This window comes from Fusarium oxysporum, chromosome 5 (assembly GCF_000149955.1).
Source record: "Fusarium oxysporum f. sp. lycopersici 4287 chromosome 5, whole genome shotgun sequence".
Classification (NCBI taxonomy): domain Eukaryota; kingdom Fungi; phylum Ascomycota; class Sordariomycetes; order Hypocreales; family Nectriaceae; genus Fusarium; species Fusarium oxysporum.
Window position 1 is genome coordinate 2,344,564 of NC_030990.1, and position 12,011 is coordinate 2,356,574.

At 49.5% G+C, this 12,011-nt stretch overlaps 4 protein-coding genes across 6 annotated transcripts; 3 read left to right on the forward strand and 1 right to left on the reverse strand.

Moving 5' to 3' along the window:
• Nucleotides 1-1,020: 1,020 nt before the first annotated feature.
• On the forward strand, nt 1,021-4,037 carry FOXG_01847 (uncharacterized protein). Its single transcript, XM_018378892.1, has 3 exons — nt 1,021-1,667; nt 1,733-2,551; nt 2,605-4,037. Exons 1-3 carry the CDS (start codon nt 1,520-1,522, stop codon nt 2,679-2,681), a joined length of 1,044 nt encoding a protein of 347 aa, XP_018234883.1. The 5' UTR covers nt 1,021-1,519; the 3' UTR covers nt 2,682-4,037.
• Nucleotides 4,038-4,083: 46 nt separating this feature from the next.
• FOXG_01848 (uncharacterized protein) lies at nt 4,084-5,781 on the reverse strand (the record flags this gene model as incomplete). Of its 3 annotated transcripts, XM_018378893.1 has the most annotated exons (3): nt 5,481-5,781; nt 4,427-5,428; nt 4,084-4,346 (listed from the first exon to the last, which is right to left on the reverse strand). In XM_018378893.1, the coding sequence occupies exons 1-3, from the start codon at nt 5,548-5,550 to the stop codon at nt 4,084-4,086; spliced, it is 1,335 nt and encodes a 444-aa protein (XP_018234884.1). In that variant the 5' UTR covers nt 5,551-5,781. The 3 variants fall into 3 exon arrangements, with proteins under 3 accessions (XP_018234884.1, XP_018234886.1, XP_018234885.1); XM_018378895.1 differs by having other exon boundaries at nt 4,427-5,781; XM_018378894.1 differs by lacking the exon at nt 4,084-4,346 and having other exon boundaries at nt 4,376-5,428.
• A 1,842-nt stretch (nt 5,782-7,623) lies between these two features.
• Nucleotides 7,624-9,297, forward strand: FOXG_01849 (uncharacterized protein; the record flags this gene model as incomplete). The annotated part of the gene is made up of 3 exons (XM_018378896.1): nt 7,624-7,861; nt 7,917-9,177; nt 9,231-9,297. 3 exons carry the CDS (start codon nt 7,624-7,626, stop codon nt 9,295-9,297), a joined length of 1,566 nt encoding a protein of 521 aa, XP_018234887.1.
• A 479-nt stretch (nt 9,298-9,776) lies between these two features.
• Nucleotides 9,777-11,606, forward strand: FOXG_01850 (uncharacterized protein; the record flags this gene model as incomplete). Its single annotated transcript, XM_018378897.1, has 1 exon — nt 9,777-11,606. The coding sequence occupies one exon, from the start codon at nt 9,777-9,779 to the stop codon at nt 11,604-11,606; it is 1,830 nt and encodes a 609-aa protein (XP_018234888.1).
• Between the last annotated feature and the right edge of the window lie 405 nt (nt 11,607-12,011).

Sequence of the window (12,011 nt, forward strand, 5' to 3'; positions counted from 1 at the left end):
CCCAGATCGGAAGCACCAACATTGTGGCAACCCCCGGCCAATGTCATTCACACATCTCAAGTGAGATCTTTCTGGGATCTGAACGACAGGGCTTGCCCCGGACAGTGCAAATTCGGTTTAACGCGATCTCAGAGGCTGCGTTAAATGGGCCACTCCCCAGTCTAGCGAGCCAGATGGGCTAGGGTGCCTTGACCATGGCCTAGCTTGTCCACAGTGCAGAAAATGTTCACCTTTAAAAAACCATAACAGACTGTTTGATTATCGGAAGCGACAAGTTTCGCGATTGGATTATTCAAGATAGATTCTGGCTAGTACGTCTCCCCTTGGACATCTCGCCTCAGCTATGGAGTAGTACTCCGTGCTCGAATTTGATCAGAGTGTGTGCCTCTTTTAGGGATATGTCACTCCGCTCAACTATCCGCCCCTTGCTTCTACGCGATGCGGGTCTCCCTGGACAGGAAGAGCTATCTAGGTACTGTTCTTTTTTCCTCTTTACTCTTCTTTTGACGGAAGACTGCCCATGTGCTATTCCTGTGAACTGAACTTGTAGTTGGGGAATGTATTGGTGACTGTACACCCTAAGGAGTTGTTTGCCAAGCGGGTAAGCCCTATGAAACCATGGTTGGTTGGATGCATCATACATACGATACGCAGGCTTTGTTGCTCCACCAAGGATGGCAGTTGAAGCAACCTGCAGTAAAAGGCATGGTAAAGCAGGACGATTATCCTAGTGGGCGGGCGAGTTCTGCACGTGCTGACAGGCTGATCTGACGAAGCGGCGCCCTCAGTTGCAGCAACGCATCCGCACGAAACTATCTTTATAACCCTGCGGCAGGTACGGATAGGATCCCGGTTGATACATTTGCTTCTTCGCTCCACCTTATCTCCTCTTGGCGGGGAGGGTCTTGGAGAGGGTGTCCCCCAGAAAAGAAAGGCGTTTTGTCTAACGCCAAGTTCGACTGTTGGTAGCGTCTATCACCTCGGACAGGGGTGGCACACAGACCCCTTCATAAGTCGAGACAATCACTGGATAACGTCTCGTCCTTTGATGTTGGCTTATTACCGGCGCTCAGGTACCAGACAAAAGAGCGAGAGAGTTTGCATCGGCTGAAATCAAGCGTGCCTTGGCCCTACAGACAAAAAGACCTTCAACACATCGCGAATCGAATACAAGAGAGTCGACCCCCCTCCCATTGAGCTGTCTATATCTGAGATCGTATCCGCATTTTCAGTAGATATTCCCGGCTCTAACTCTCCCTTCTTTCTTAAAGTCCCTTTACTCTCCCTTCGCCCCTTGCTTAGGTCTTGTAAACCAAGACGTATCTAGTTTCCACTTGCCTTTGCCCTCGGCCAGCCTCGAAGTTTTCAACTACCGCCAGACGCCTCCCTGATAATTCCTCAAGAGGGGACCCATTTCCACCTGAATCATAACAAACAACTCTGGATCAAAACAAAGAACCAGAACCATTTACATCGGCTTGTCTGCTTGCTGTGTGACAGTTGCCAGACGCCTGTCAAAATGAGTATTCATCCATTCCTCAAGATGGAGGGGGCCTCTAGGAGACATTCGGTAGAAGACCCGAACCAGACACACACCTATCAATGCTCGACTCAACCCCAAACCCCACCATGTTCAACCTCAGGAAGCCCCAGAGTCAAGATTGAGGGTAAGTTCTGGTTTTATCAGAGACTCAGCTCTTCAGCATGGAAACCCGAGACTAACAACACTAAGAGTTTACAAGCCTCCCCAGATTACATGACGCCGTATCACCTCAAGGGAACAACTTTGTGAAGCTCCCTAGCTTAGGAGAATTTGACGAAGGAGTTGACGCCCTCATTCGAACACATGGACCAGTGAAGACCTGGACTCCATTATCTCCACTCCCTGGACTTTCTCGCAACCCGACGGCCCTTGAGCCTCTGAGATCCATTACACAGCCTCAGCCATCTTGGTCTTTCCAATCTGATGACCTTACTAACGACTACCCGATCTCAAGAAGAGGGACCATCAGCGGCCATAATCAATACTTGCCTGCAGTTGATCATCCACAGCAACCTTTGCAGGGAAAATATCGGAACCCAGACACTTACTACGGCTATGGCGCTGGCAGCCCATCTCTTCAAGCACCATCGAACACGCATTGCTATCCAAGTCCACCACCAGACGGTGAGGGTCGGCATATTAACCAAAAGTACACAACAGAGGAAGGTGACTACATCATCTACGCCTGGCATGACAAGAAGATGAAGTGGCAGCGCATCAAGCAAGAATTTGCAGCTCGGTTCGGCACTACTCCCGAGCGTACGATCCAAGGTCTCCAAGCGTGGTATTACCGTATGAACCAACGCATACCTGTTTGGGACCAGGAAGGCTGGCTCTGCTTCGATAACGAAGATGACCTTGAACCTCAGCATGTTAGCATCAAGGTTCGTGAACGGGATAGCCAGGACAAACCCATGGAGCCACTTGGCATAGCTCAGCGATACCCCGAACGTGCTATTCACTATTCGTGGGTCGACGCTGAGACTAAGTTCAAGGCCCAAGACTGGGGTACGTATTTATCACTCATTGAGCCATGGCAATGAAACTAACACTGCTTATAGCTGCTAAAAGAGCTTTGCAATACCGCGACAGGCGAGAGAGACGTAGAAGAAAGGAGCAGCGACGACTGAAGCTATGAAGAATGAAGCATGCCGTTCCCTGTGACCAAGCTTGCGGCCCGAATCAACAATCGGCAGAGATACTGATGAACACAGAGTGACTTCGACCACCATTGCCACTGATGAAGCGAATTGTTTCCTTTTCCTATTTGGTTTGAACTCAAAGAGTTCTATATCACGCTTTTCAACGACCGAATTTCCGACGACACGACGATCATGTTCCTACCATACCCTGAAGCATGTAACTAAATCTCCTTTGTCATATCCGTACACTTCATTTCGTGTTCTTGCTTTTCCAGCCCTCGAGTGTTTTGCAGACCACTCTTGGACATGATGTATCAGCAACATGCAAAATACCACCGGGGAAGGATAACACTGGGGGTGGGCAAAAGAGATAGCTGGTTGACATGTCGAGTTAGTGTGTTTCCCATATGTTTGTACTATTAGACGAACCACGATTGATTCCCTCAAAATAATGATACCAATGGATATAGCAGGGGTGTTACTATGGTAGAATCAGCATGCAAAACTCTTCAGTTGCTAATACCACGCCAAGTGTATTGTATGTTTCATGTCTTGGCAAAAAGCTTCTATATCTGAAATCTATTGCGATTCACTTGGCATTTGACTACAATAAGCTTCAGCTCAGATGTAGATGTCATGTTATGCAAGCTTATGATCTTAAAGCCACTGCCTCCGCCCCCTTTCCCGACAAGCGGTTGCCAAGAATCTAAGTCAATTCATTCGGCATTTCGCATCTGCTTTGATAAAGCGAAGACAAACATGTAGATCCCCTGGGGTAAAACAGTTCAGGCCGCTAGTGCAGGGCTGAAAGGCCCTGATACCATCTCGGACATGGCAGGTGTCTCGAGGACGGTGGATCTAGACGGCGTGCAGATGCAAGATCCCTTCTCTGAGCAAGGTCAGATGCCAGATCCCCGTTACCAACATGTCTCTGCACGCATCGTGGGGTATGCGACAGAATCCTGGCGCACAAACCAGTCATTGTCCCGATACTGGTGCATTTCAGAATCAAATACCCTCCTCCCCCTTGGCGCGGGCAAACAATGGACAACTTCCAACGTGTGACGGATTCTCCGAGCCTATTCCGTCGACAAAAGACGACTGGCCATGCCAGATCGGGATCTTTGCATGTATTGTTGGTGGTTTACTTGAAATGCATGTTCGGCTAGTGAGACGAATGATGAAGGTGTCACGCCTCAGGGGTACACCGTTGTGGCTTGCACAATCAAGGGTCCTCAGAATAAGAATGCGAGGTAGAGAAGTTTGGGGGGAAAGCGACTATCCTACACTGTCTGTTGTTTGTTGGCGGCGAGGGCGTGTGAGATCTGCTTGTGGTGGTTGACATGTTGGGAGCAGCTTTATCTGAGCTTGATCGCAGCTAGAGAACAGTTCAGCTCGTTAGGACAGGATTCTGAATGCCATCTCCTTACTACCTCGGGCCCTCGACATGTGGAGAAACATAAGAATGGCTTTCACCAAACTCCGTACTGTAGATCTCCCACATTCGATTTTCATGTCATTGTCGCTTTCGTCATAGTACATGTTGTCAAACTCTTCGTCGTCAGATGCATTCCCATTCCGATAGCCATAAGGATGGCGCCCGTATTCATCATCTGACTCTACCTCGTCTTCTGGATAGTCAGCCGTGTAGTAGTTCTCGGCTAACAAGTTTGCTTTGTTAGTCTTGATTCTCAAGTCTTCAAGCTGGGTGGTGTTGCCCAAGACTAGCCGAGAGACTCACCATTCTCATCCTCGTCATCTTCGTCAAGGTCCTCGTCTTCATCACGCTCAGGGCCGTAGAATAGGTTGCTCTCCTCCTTTCCATCAAGAACCAACACGCCAACATCGGTCGGTGCAACATCGACAGTCATGGCGTGTGCCGGGATGCGGACGTATTCCTCAATGATCCAATCGTCGTCGTCCTCTGCCTCACTCTCACCCATATTCATGCTGACATCGTTTGGCTCGGATGTGCTTGTAGCCACCTCTGGGTGACGCTCCTGATATCTCTTAGCTGGAGCTTTAGGCTTGAACCTGGCTACTCTTTGCTTTTCCTGTTCCATATCCTGGAGGTTGGCCCCAATCTCTTTCATAACCCAGTCGTTCATGTCAGCAGTTATCTTTGATAAATCCTGGTTGTGAGGACTCGTAACGGAAGTTGGAAGAGGAGACCGTGTATTGGGGCCAGGAAGAGGGGAGTTCTGTCTGCTCCTCGCTGCTGGTTTTTTGAGCCGTCGCTCCTGTTGTGGTGGCTCCTCTGAAGGCCGCAATTCGGACGAGGCATCTGAAGACATCGTTATGTCTTGACTTGGTTGCGCTTGTGGTACTGGTATAGATGCCTGAATGGTCTTCATAACCTGAGAGGCTCGTTGACTAGCTTTTGCACGGCTTCGTTCGACGAAGACAGCAGGTCCGTAGCGTGCTCGCTTATTTAGACCAGCACCTGATGGTTGTGCCGCATTAGAGGCCATCATCATCTTCCTCGATATGTGAAAGCGTCGTGGTTCGGTGCCCTTGGAGGTTTCGATCAATTTGGTGTCCGGTATAGGGGCGACATCATCAAGGTCGACGCTCTTCTTTGTTGGTGGTGTATCATCGCTCGGTCCGGAGACGTGAATGACTGGCTTGGCATCACGAAGAGAGGGTGATGGGTTCTCTATCGTCGGGGACTGAGGGCCGGGGTGCCTCCTTTGATAGACCCATTTGCTATCACTTCGATGGCGTTTTGCGCCTTCGTCAAACTCTGGATCGAGTTAGATTCTGCAATAGTGAACGCGCAGTAGAAGAAGGCGTACGGAGAAAGGTCACAGGAGACTCGTCGTCGCGCTTTCGCTTCACGCGGATGAGCTGAGGTGGAATCGACATGTTGCTATATGTTTCGAGCGATTCGACGACATGAAACGCGAAGCAAGGAAACAAGCAAGTCCGCTGATGACGCAGTCTAGATGTACGAGCGATCAAGCAGAGGAAATAAGCTTGAGTGATTCTTATGCGACTGAAACCACGGTGGTTTTAGAGAAGGCTTCTTTGAATGCGCCGGTTGCGTGAGTAAGCGTGCGAGAGGTTGTGTTTTCGCCGCGAACGATGAGGTCAGAAGCTGGCAACGGTATTTTCTCAAATTTTCATCCACTTGCCGTAGGTTAAAGGTGGGGCCACTCACTGGGAAGAGCCGCCTAAAGAGCCTCCTGGGAGGTGGGGCCATGCTGGTTTTAGTGTCTGCGTTAGTGGGCAGTTATCCTGGCAATTGGTGGGGGTTGGTGGTTGAGCTTCATCCACTGAACGGAGTGAACCGACTTGAGCTGAGAAATGCATAAAGAGATTGAAAACCAGAAACGAATATATCAGTGCCTTAGTCACACACTCGGTAATTACCTAGGTAGATACACTATCTTATCGTACTGCCTGTCTTGTCTCTAAAATGAAATGGCTGCTGCTCTTGAATTGGCTTTCGACGGTGCAAGGTTGAGCTGGGAAGTGGGGTGAACGGTTAAGAATCTCCTGATACTGGGACAAGCAAGCAACCAAAAGCTCTTCAGAGCTGGAGGTCCAGACCAGCTTGATGATTTCAAATCCTGAACGCTAACAACGTATTTACAGGAGAGGAAGCCAGCTGGAACATGCCTGATATTTGGTTCAGACAAGCGAGAGAAGGCAGAGACATGCTCATAACTCGCTTCGACAGCTTGAAAACGGTTGGAATGCGGGGGCGCACGGTTCACCGTAGTCTATCCACAAGTGCATACCCAGTCATGCTATCTATGCCGTAGTCTCACAAGTGCTGGGGCATCGTATTCACAACCCACGGGTAGTTGCTGATTTCTTCCCTGCTCCCGTTGATTGACGTGCATGAACTCAACGGGATCTTTGTGCTGGCATACAGCGGAACGGGGTCAAAATGGATCAAGAGATCAACTGCGATGTAACCAATTGCCAAGGAGATAGAGAGGCATCGTTGCGCGTAGATCAGCGGCTATAAAACAGGTCACCAAAGCTAATTGGTACATAACTACAAGGTCGGAAAAGACCCGTCGTCAATGCAGATCGTGATCAACCCCAGATTACGGCGTAGCCTTCAACACCAAGATTGGTACTGGGTTGGGATTGCAAAACGCCTTTTAGTTACGGTAGATCATCCACGAGTTTCTTATATACATGAATCAGATTCAGTCACTTCTCTGACCACGAATTACAGTTCTCTGCCCCCTCATCTCTCGTCCCTTGAGCTCAATGACGTCTATCCAGCACTTGTTCTAGAGGGTACCTAATAAGTATCCTCGGTGTAGGCAGGTAACTAAGAGTGACCTGAAAAAGTCAATGCAAACTCACGTGTTTGGGCCCCAACGGCAGACTCCAACGTCTCATTCCGTTACTCTCCCTTGTCTTCTTGTCCTTGTCCTTGAGATTTGTCCTCGACAGTCAACTTAGTAGGTGCCTTGCTCCTCACAAAGCCCAAGGCATCGATCGGCCGCAAGATCAAGCTCAAGCTCCAGGTTGGTGTTGCATTGACCTTCAGCTGTCGTCATCCCGCCTCCTCCCTCCCGTTCTCCTCCTCACTCAATGTCTTCACCCAACTTCCATCATTAACCTTTCTTTCTTTCGTCATTCTACACCTCACCTCTAATTTTCCCTCATTTTCTTTACGTGTCGCGCTTCTTCGACCTGTTGTCAATGCGTTGTGATCCTGCTGTATTGATCTCTGGATCATCACCCTGTGTCGACAGAGGTACGAATATCCATCCCTGTCCGTCGTTCGATTCTCGCGCGCTCCGAGATCAGAGCATCGATACCAACTCAGTAACCTTTTTAGAAACCTACGATTTGCCTTAATTACACCTTTGCCTCATCATTTAACTGTTCATTCACGTATGCATTTTGACCACGCTTCTGCCTTGGCTGCGAGTTACTTACTGTATCAGTGTACTTTCGGCTCAACCCACCATGTCATCCAAAACGCCATGTACAATTACCTACAAGAAGCCTGGGACTTTACCTCCTGTCTTTCTTGCAGGCTCCTTCACTGATCCACAATGGCAACTTCAAGAGATGGAATACACTACTGACCAAAACGGAGACCATATTTTTCGGTCTGAAGTTATGCTAGAACCTGATCAGGATTACCAATTCAAGCTCCGCATAGGTCATGACAATTGGGCTCTAGCCGAGAACTATCCTACTGGTGAGTGCAGAGCCATTCCCTATCCCGAGCTGCTCCCTGATATTTTGTTCCAAAGCAACCGATGATTCCGGAAATCAGAACAATGTTATACGCGCACCTGAAAAGCCAGCTGAAGAGCAGATCGCACCAGCCGGCGTCGATACGCCAGCGATCAATTTGAACCCTGCCAGTCAGCTCCCTTCGACATCTACAGAAGCAGAATCCGTCGCCGAGAACGCGGAAGATTTCAAGGTTCCATTATTTGCACACGAGTCACTAGGTAACGATGTTGAAGAAGAAACCGAGGACAGCAAGATACCATTGTTGGCGCATGAAACCCTGGGCGATGAGTCCAAGGAGGAAGACGAAGCAGAGGCCTTCAAGGCACCTCTTTTGGCCCACGAAACGCTCGGAAACGATGCGAAGGAGGACTCTGAAGAAATGAAAATGCCACTGTTTGCACACGAGTGTCTTGGTGCTTATGATTTTGGAGAAGAGCCAGACTCAGCTCCGATCGCAGTCAATAGCCCAGGTCAAAGTTCAAGAGCCAAATCGAAGCACGACGAATCTTCCGACATCGACGTCAACGACCCTACACTCGAGACCTTCCCTTCCGATCGCGGCTCGATCCTTGATGCCATTCGGACCATTCAGACTCACCTTGGAGAAGATCAGACCCATCTCGAGGACATTCCTCTGTCACCTCGTGTAATCACATCTAGAAGGACTAGTCTGGATTCTAACGATGACTTGTGTTTGTCACCCGCGTCTTTGAGTCCTACCGTTACTAGGAGACGAGACAGCAGACCTTCTCATAGTTTCGGACGAACTCGTTCCTTAGTATCTCTAGGCTCGATCGAAGAGGAGCCCAAACCTGCTTCGAGCAAGCAATCCGCAGGCCCTGCCGTTGTATCTCTACCGAATCCCAACTCCAAGAGCAAGCCGGTCGGGCAGAAGTCACCCCCTAGCGAGGAAGACGAAGCTGTCGTAATGAAGACCTCAGAGGTAAAACCCAGTACGAAGACCAATGGCGAGTCAGCATCTCAAGTTGAAAGTTATGAGGCCCAGAATACCCAACACGATAAGGCCTCCAGCGCCACCACGGCTGCAGATACCCCAGCTGCAATCTCTCAAGCGATCGACAGCCCATCTAACGATACGCCATCGATCGGTAAATCTGTGCAAAATGAATCGTCCGGAATCCCTGAGTCCGAAGCAGTTCAATCCTCAAAAGAGCCACAACCAACACCAGATCCAATTATCGACAATAAAACCAAGAAAACGGCGGCTTCAGGGGACCCTTCTCGAGCCCCGCCACGTGGCAGTGTTGTGCCTTTGTGAGTACCTACTTGACATGCCGAAGAGAATGCTTCTAACAATGATGCCTCAGAATCGTTACAACGGGAGCCCTCGCTGTCGCCATTGGGATAGGGTGGTGGCAGGCGGCCGACCATTAGGACCGACCATTAGGAGAAGTAACCTTCTAACGTTGATTCTGGCTTTGGGCTGGATTGGGTAGTTTTCATAATAAAGGATAGGACATCGACGATGCAGGGATAAACAGCAACTGTACATGTACGAACCGAGGAGGATTGATAACAAAACAGGGCCGTGAACAACGGACGGTAGAAACCTATACGAGTCCTAGGAGCCACTAGGAAGCATGTTTATTTTGTCGATGCGAATACTAAACCGATTGGTACGATTCATCACGTACTTTCGTTAAATGTTGTCTTCGTATTGTACCCATGTAATATGAGGTAAGATACCTGAGGGGAGCATGAGGGGTGGGTACGCACTGTGTCCATCTGCATCGGCGAAAAAGACTCCGAGGCCCGACTTCAATAAAAAAAAAACTCCACCATCAATCAGTATCATATTATCACCAAGAATATTTCTGCAACACAGTTGTTTCATCGCATGAAACCCGGCAATTATGCAGCGCATAGCAACGAGCTCGGTTTGCTCGCTTTGTATTCGTTCATCTAGGCCGACTACAGTTGCACGTTCATCACTACAAACATGCATTAGCCAACGCCTGGCTTCGCAACATTTCAAGCCTCGCCCCTCGCGCATGGTTCTCTCAGATCGAGTTGATCGACCACCTCCGTCTCGCGATGATCGGCGCCAACGTCGTGAAGCCCCAGGTCCTTTTGGAGGAATGAACAAGAAATATGCCAATATTGATCCTGCCCGGAGAGCCGGTCCGCATCGTGCGATAGGAGGAAAAGATGGCAATGGAGGAAAGACAAGAGAGAGGGAAAACAGGAGAGGAGGACCAAGAGACGGAGACGATCGAAAAGCGCTCAAGATGCAGAGGGCTCTGGCTACAGTCTCGTACGGAAAGCGAACAGTGATGAAAGAAAGCATGACCGACTACGAAACATTCGACAACTTTGATCTCATCCCCACCCTTCAAGTCGCCGTCAACGAAGAGCTCTTTAAGGGCATGACAGATATCAAGCCAACCCCTGTGCAGCGACTAGCGATTCCAGCTTTGCTTGGACAAAGAAGTCCGGACGACTTGAAAAGACCAACAGAAGAGATGAGGTCATTCTTATTAGCGGCAGAGACTGGTTCCGGGAAGACATTGGCCTATCTGTTGCCGGCTATCGATGCTCTCAAGACTGCCGAAGCAGAGGACCCTGAGCTAAAGGCCTACCGTGAACGATGGGAACTCGAGAAGCAACGACAATTAGAGGGCCATTCCAAGGGCAAGCCATTCGACGAGCCGCATCCTACCATGGCTCGCCCCAAGGTTGTCGTCCTTGTGCCCACAGCAGAGCTTGCGCACCAGGTCACAAAGGTATCCAAAGCTCTGTCACACGTGGCCAAGTTCAAGACAGAACTCCTCTCTTCGGACTTGAAACCCCAGCAGATTCAGCGTAACCTGTACGGGCCTAGGGGAGTTGATGTCATCGTCTCGACACCTCATCTCCTCGCATCGATTGCTGATTCAGATCCCAACATCCTCTCCCGCGTATCTCATCTAATCGTCGACGAGGCAGACTCTCTTTTCGACCGAAGTTTTGCTCCAGTCACCACCAGTATTGTGGAGCGAGCGCTGCCCTCCATGAAACAGTTTGTCTGCTGTTCAGCCACGATTCCCCGAAAACTCAACAACTTCCTCGCCACCAACTACCCCAAGATGGTCCGAATCACCACACCCAACCTCCACGCTATCCCCCGACGAGTCCAATTAGGTGTTGTTGACGTCTCGAGAGAACCCTACCGCAACAGGAAGGATCTCGCCTGTGCCGATGCTATCTACTCCATCGGCCGTGAGTCTGCCAGTCACGAGGGACCAGTAAAGGGCGAAGTTGATGTTCGCCGCATAATGGTTTTCGTCAACGAGCGGGAAAAGACCGAGGAATTGGCGAACTACCTCAGAGAGAAGGGAATCAATGCCGAGGCTCTCCATAGAGATACACCTGAGAAGCGCCACGGCGAGGTTCTGGAGACTTTTACGTCTCCCGCGCCTCTTAGAATCCCAACACCGTCAATTGCCTCCAAGGCTCGATCACTGGCCAACGTGAGAGTCCTGGTCGTTACAGACTTGGCCTCAAGGGGTATCGATACCCTTGCAGTCCGTCATGTGATTCTATATGATGTGCCTCACACAACCATTGACTTTATCCACCGGCTTGGTCGTGCCGGACGAATGGGTCGACGTGGTCGTGGTATTGTGCTTGTTGGTAACGACGATAGGAAGGATGTTGTCGCAGAGGTCAAGAACAGCATGTTCAGAGGACAGGCCCTGATTTAAACATCGCTATCCTGTTTCATTTTATGCATCATGTACAATGAATGGAGTAATTGGATGAATATGCAAGATTATAAGGTCATGAGGTTGGATAAAGTCTATTTGCATGGATGGGTCAAGATTTTTATGAATATCTCCATAGAGGAAATGTACAATATCTAAGCATTTTATGATTTATGTGCCCAAGACTCACGAAAATCTCAAATTTGTCGTATAATCTGAATAATGCAGTTCGATTTAAGAGGTAAGCGGCTCTAACTAACCATGCTGATCGTCAAGCTTCTGTGGGTCAAAGCGCTTGGTGTTTGGTGGGCCATCAAACCTAAGGTAATGGAACCAATCCTGCTACCTAGTATTGAGCAAGGTACGTACCGTCAACGTCGCGTCGCGTTTCTTTGGCGTGTTTCT

What these genes read in the sequence shown, in the direction of transcription:
- FOXG_01847 (XM_018378892.1), top strand. Translation starts at nt 1,520, where the DNA reads ATGAGTATTCATCCATTCCTCAAGATGGAGGGGGCCTCTAGGAGACAT. An exon ending in CCCCAGAGTCAAGATTGAGG is followed by an intron (nt 1,668 to 1,732) that starts GTAAGTTCTGGT and finishes AACAACACTAAG; the next exon opens with AGTTTACAAGCCTCCCCAGA. An exon ending in GTTCAAGGCCCAAGACTGGG is followed by an intron (nt 2,552 to 2,604) that starts GTACGTATTTAT and finishes CACTGCTTATAG; the next exon opens with CTGCTAAAAGAGCTTTGCAA.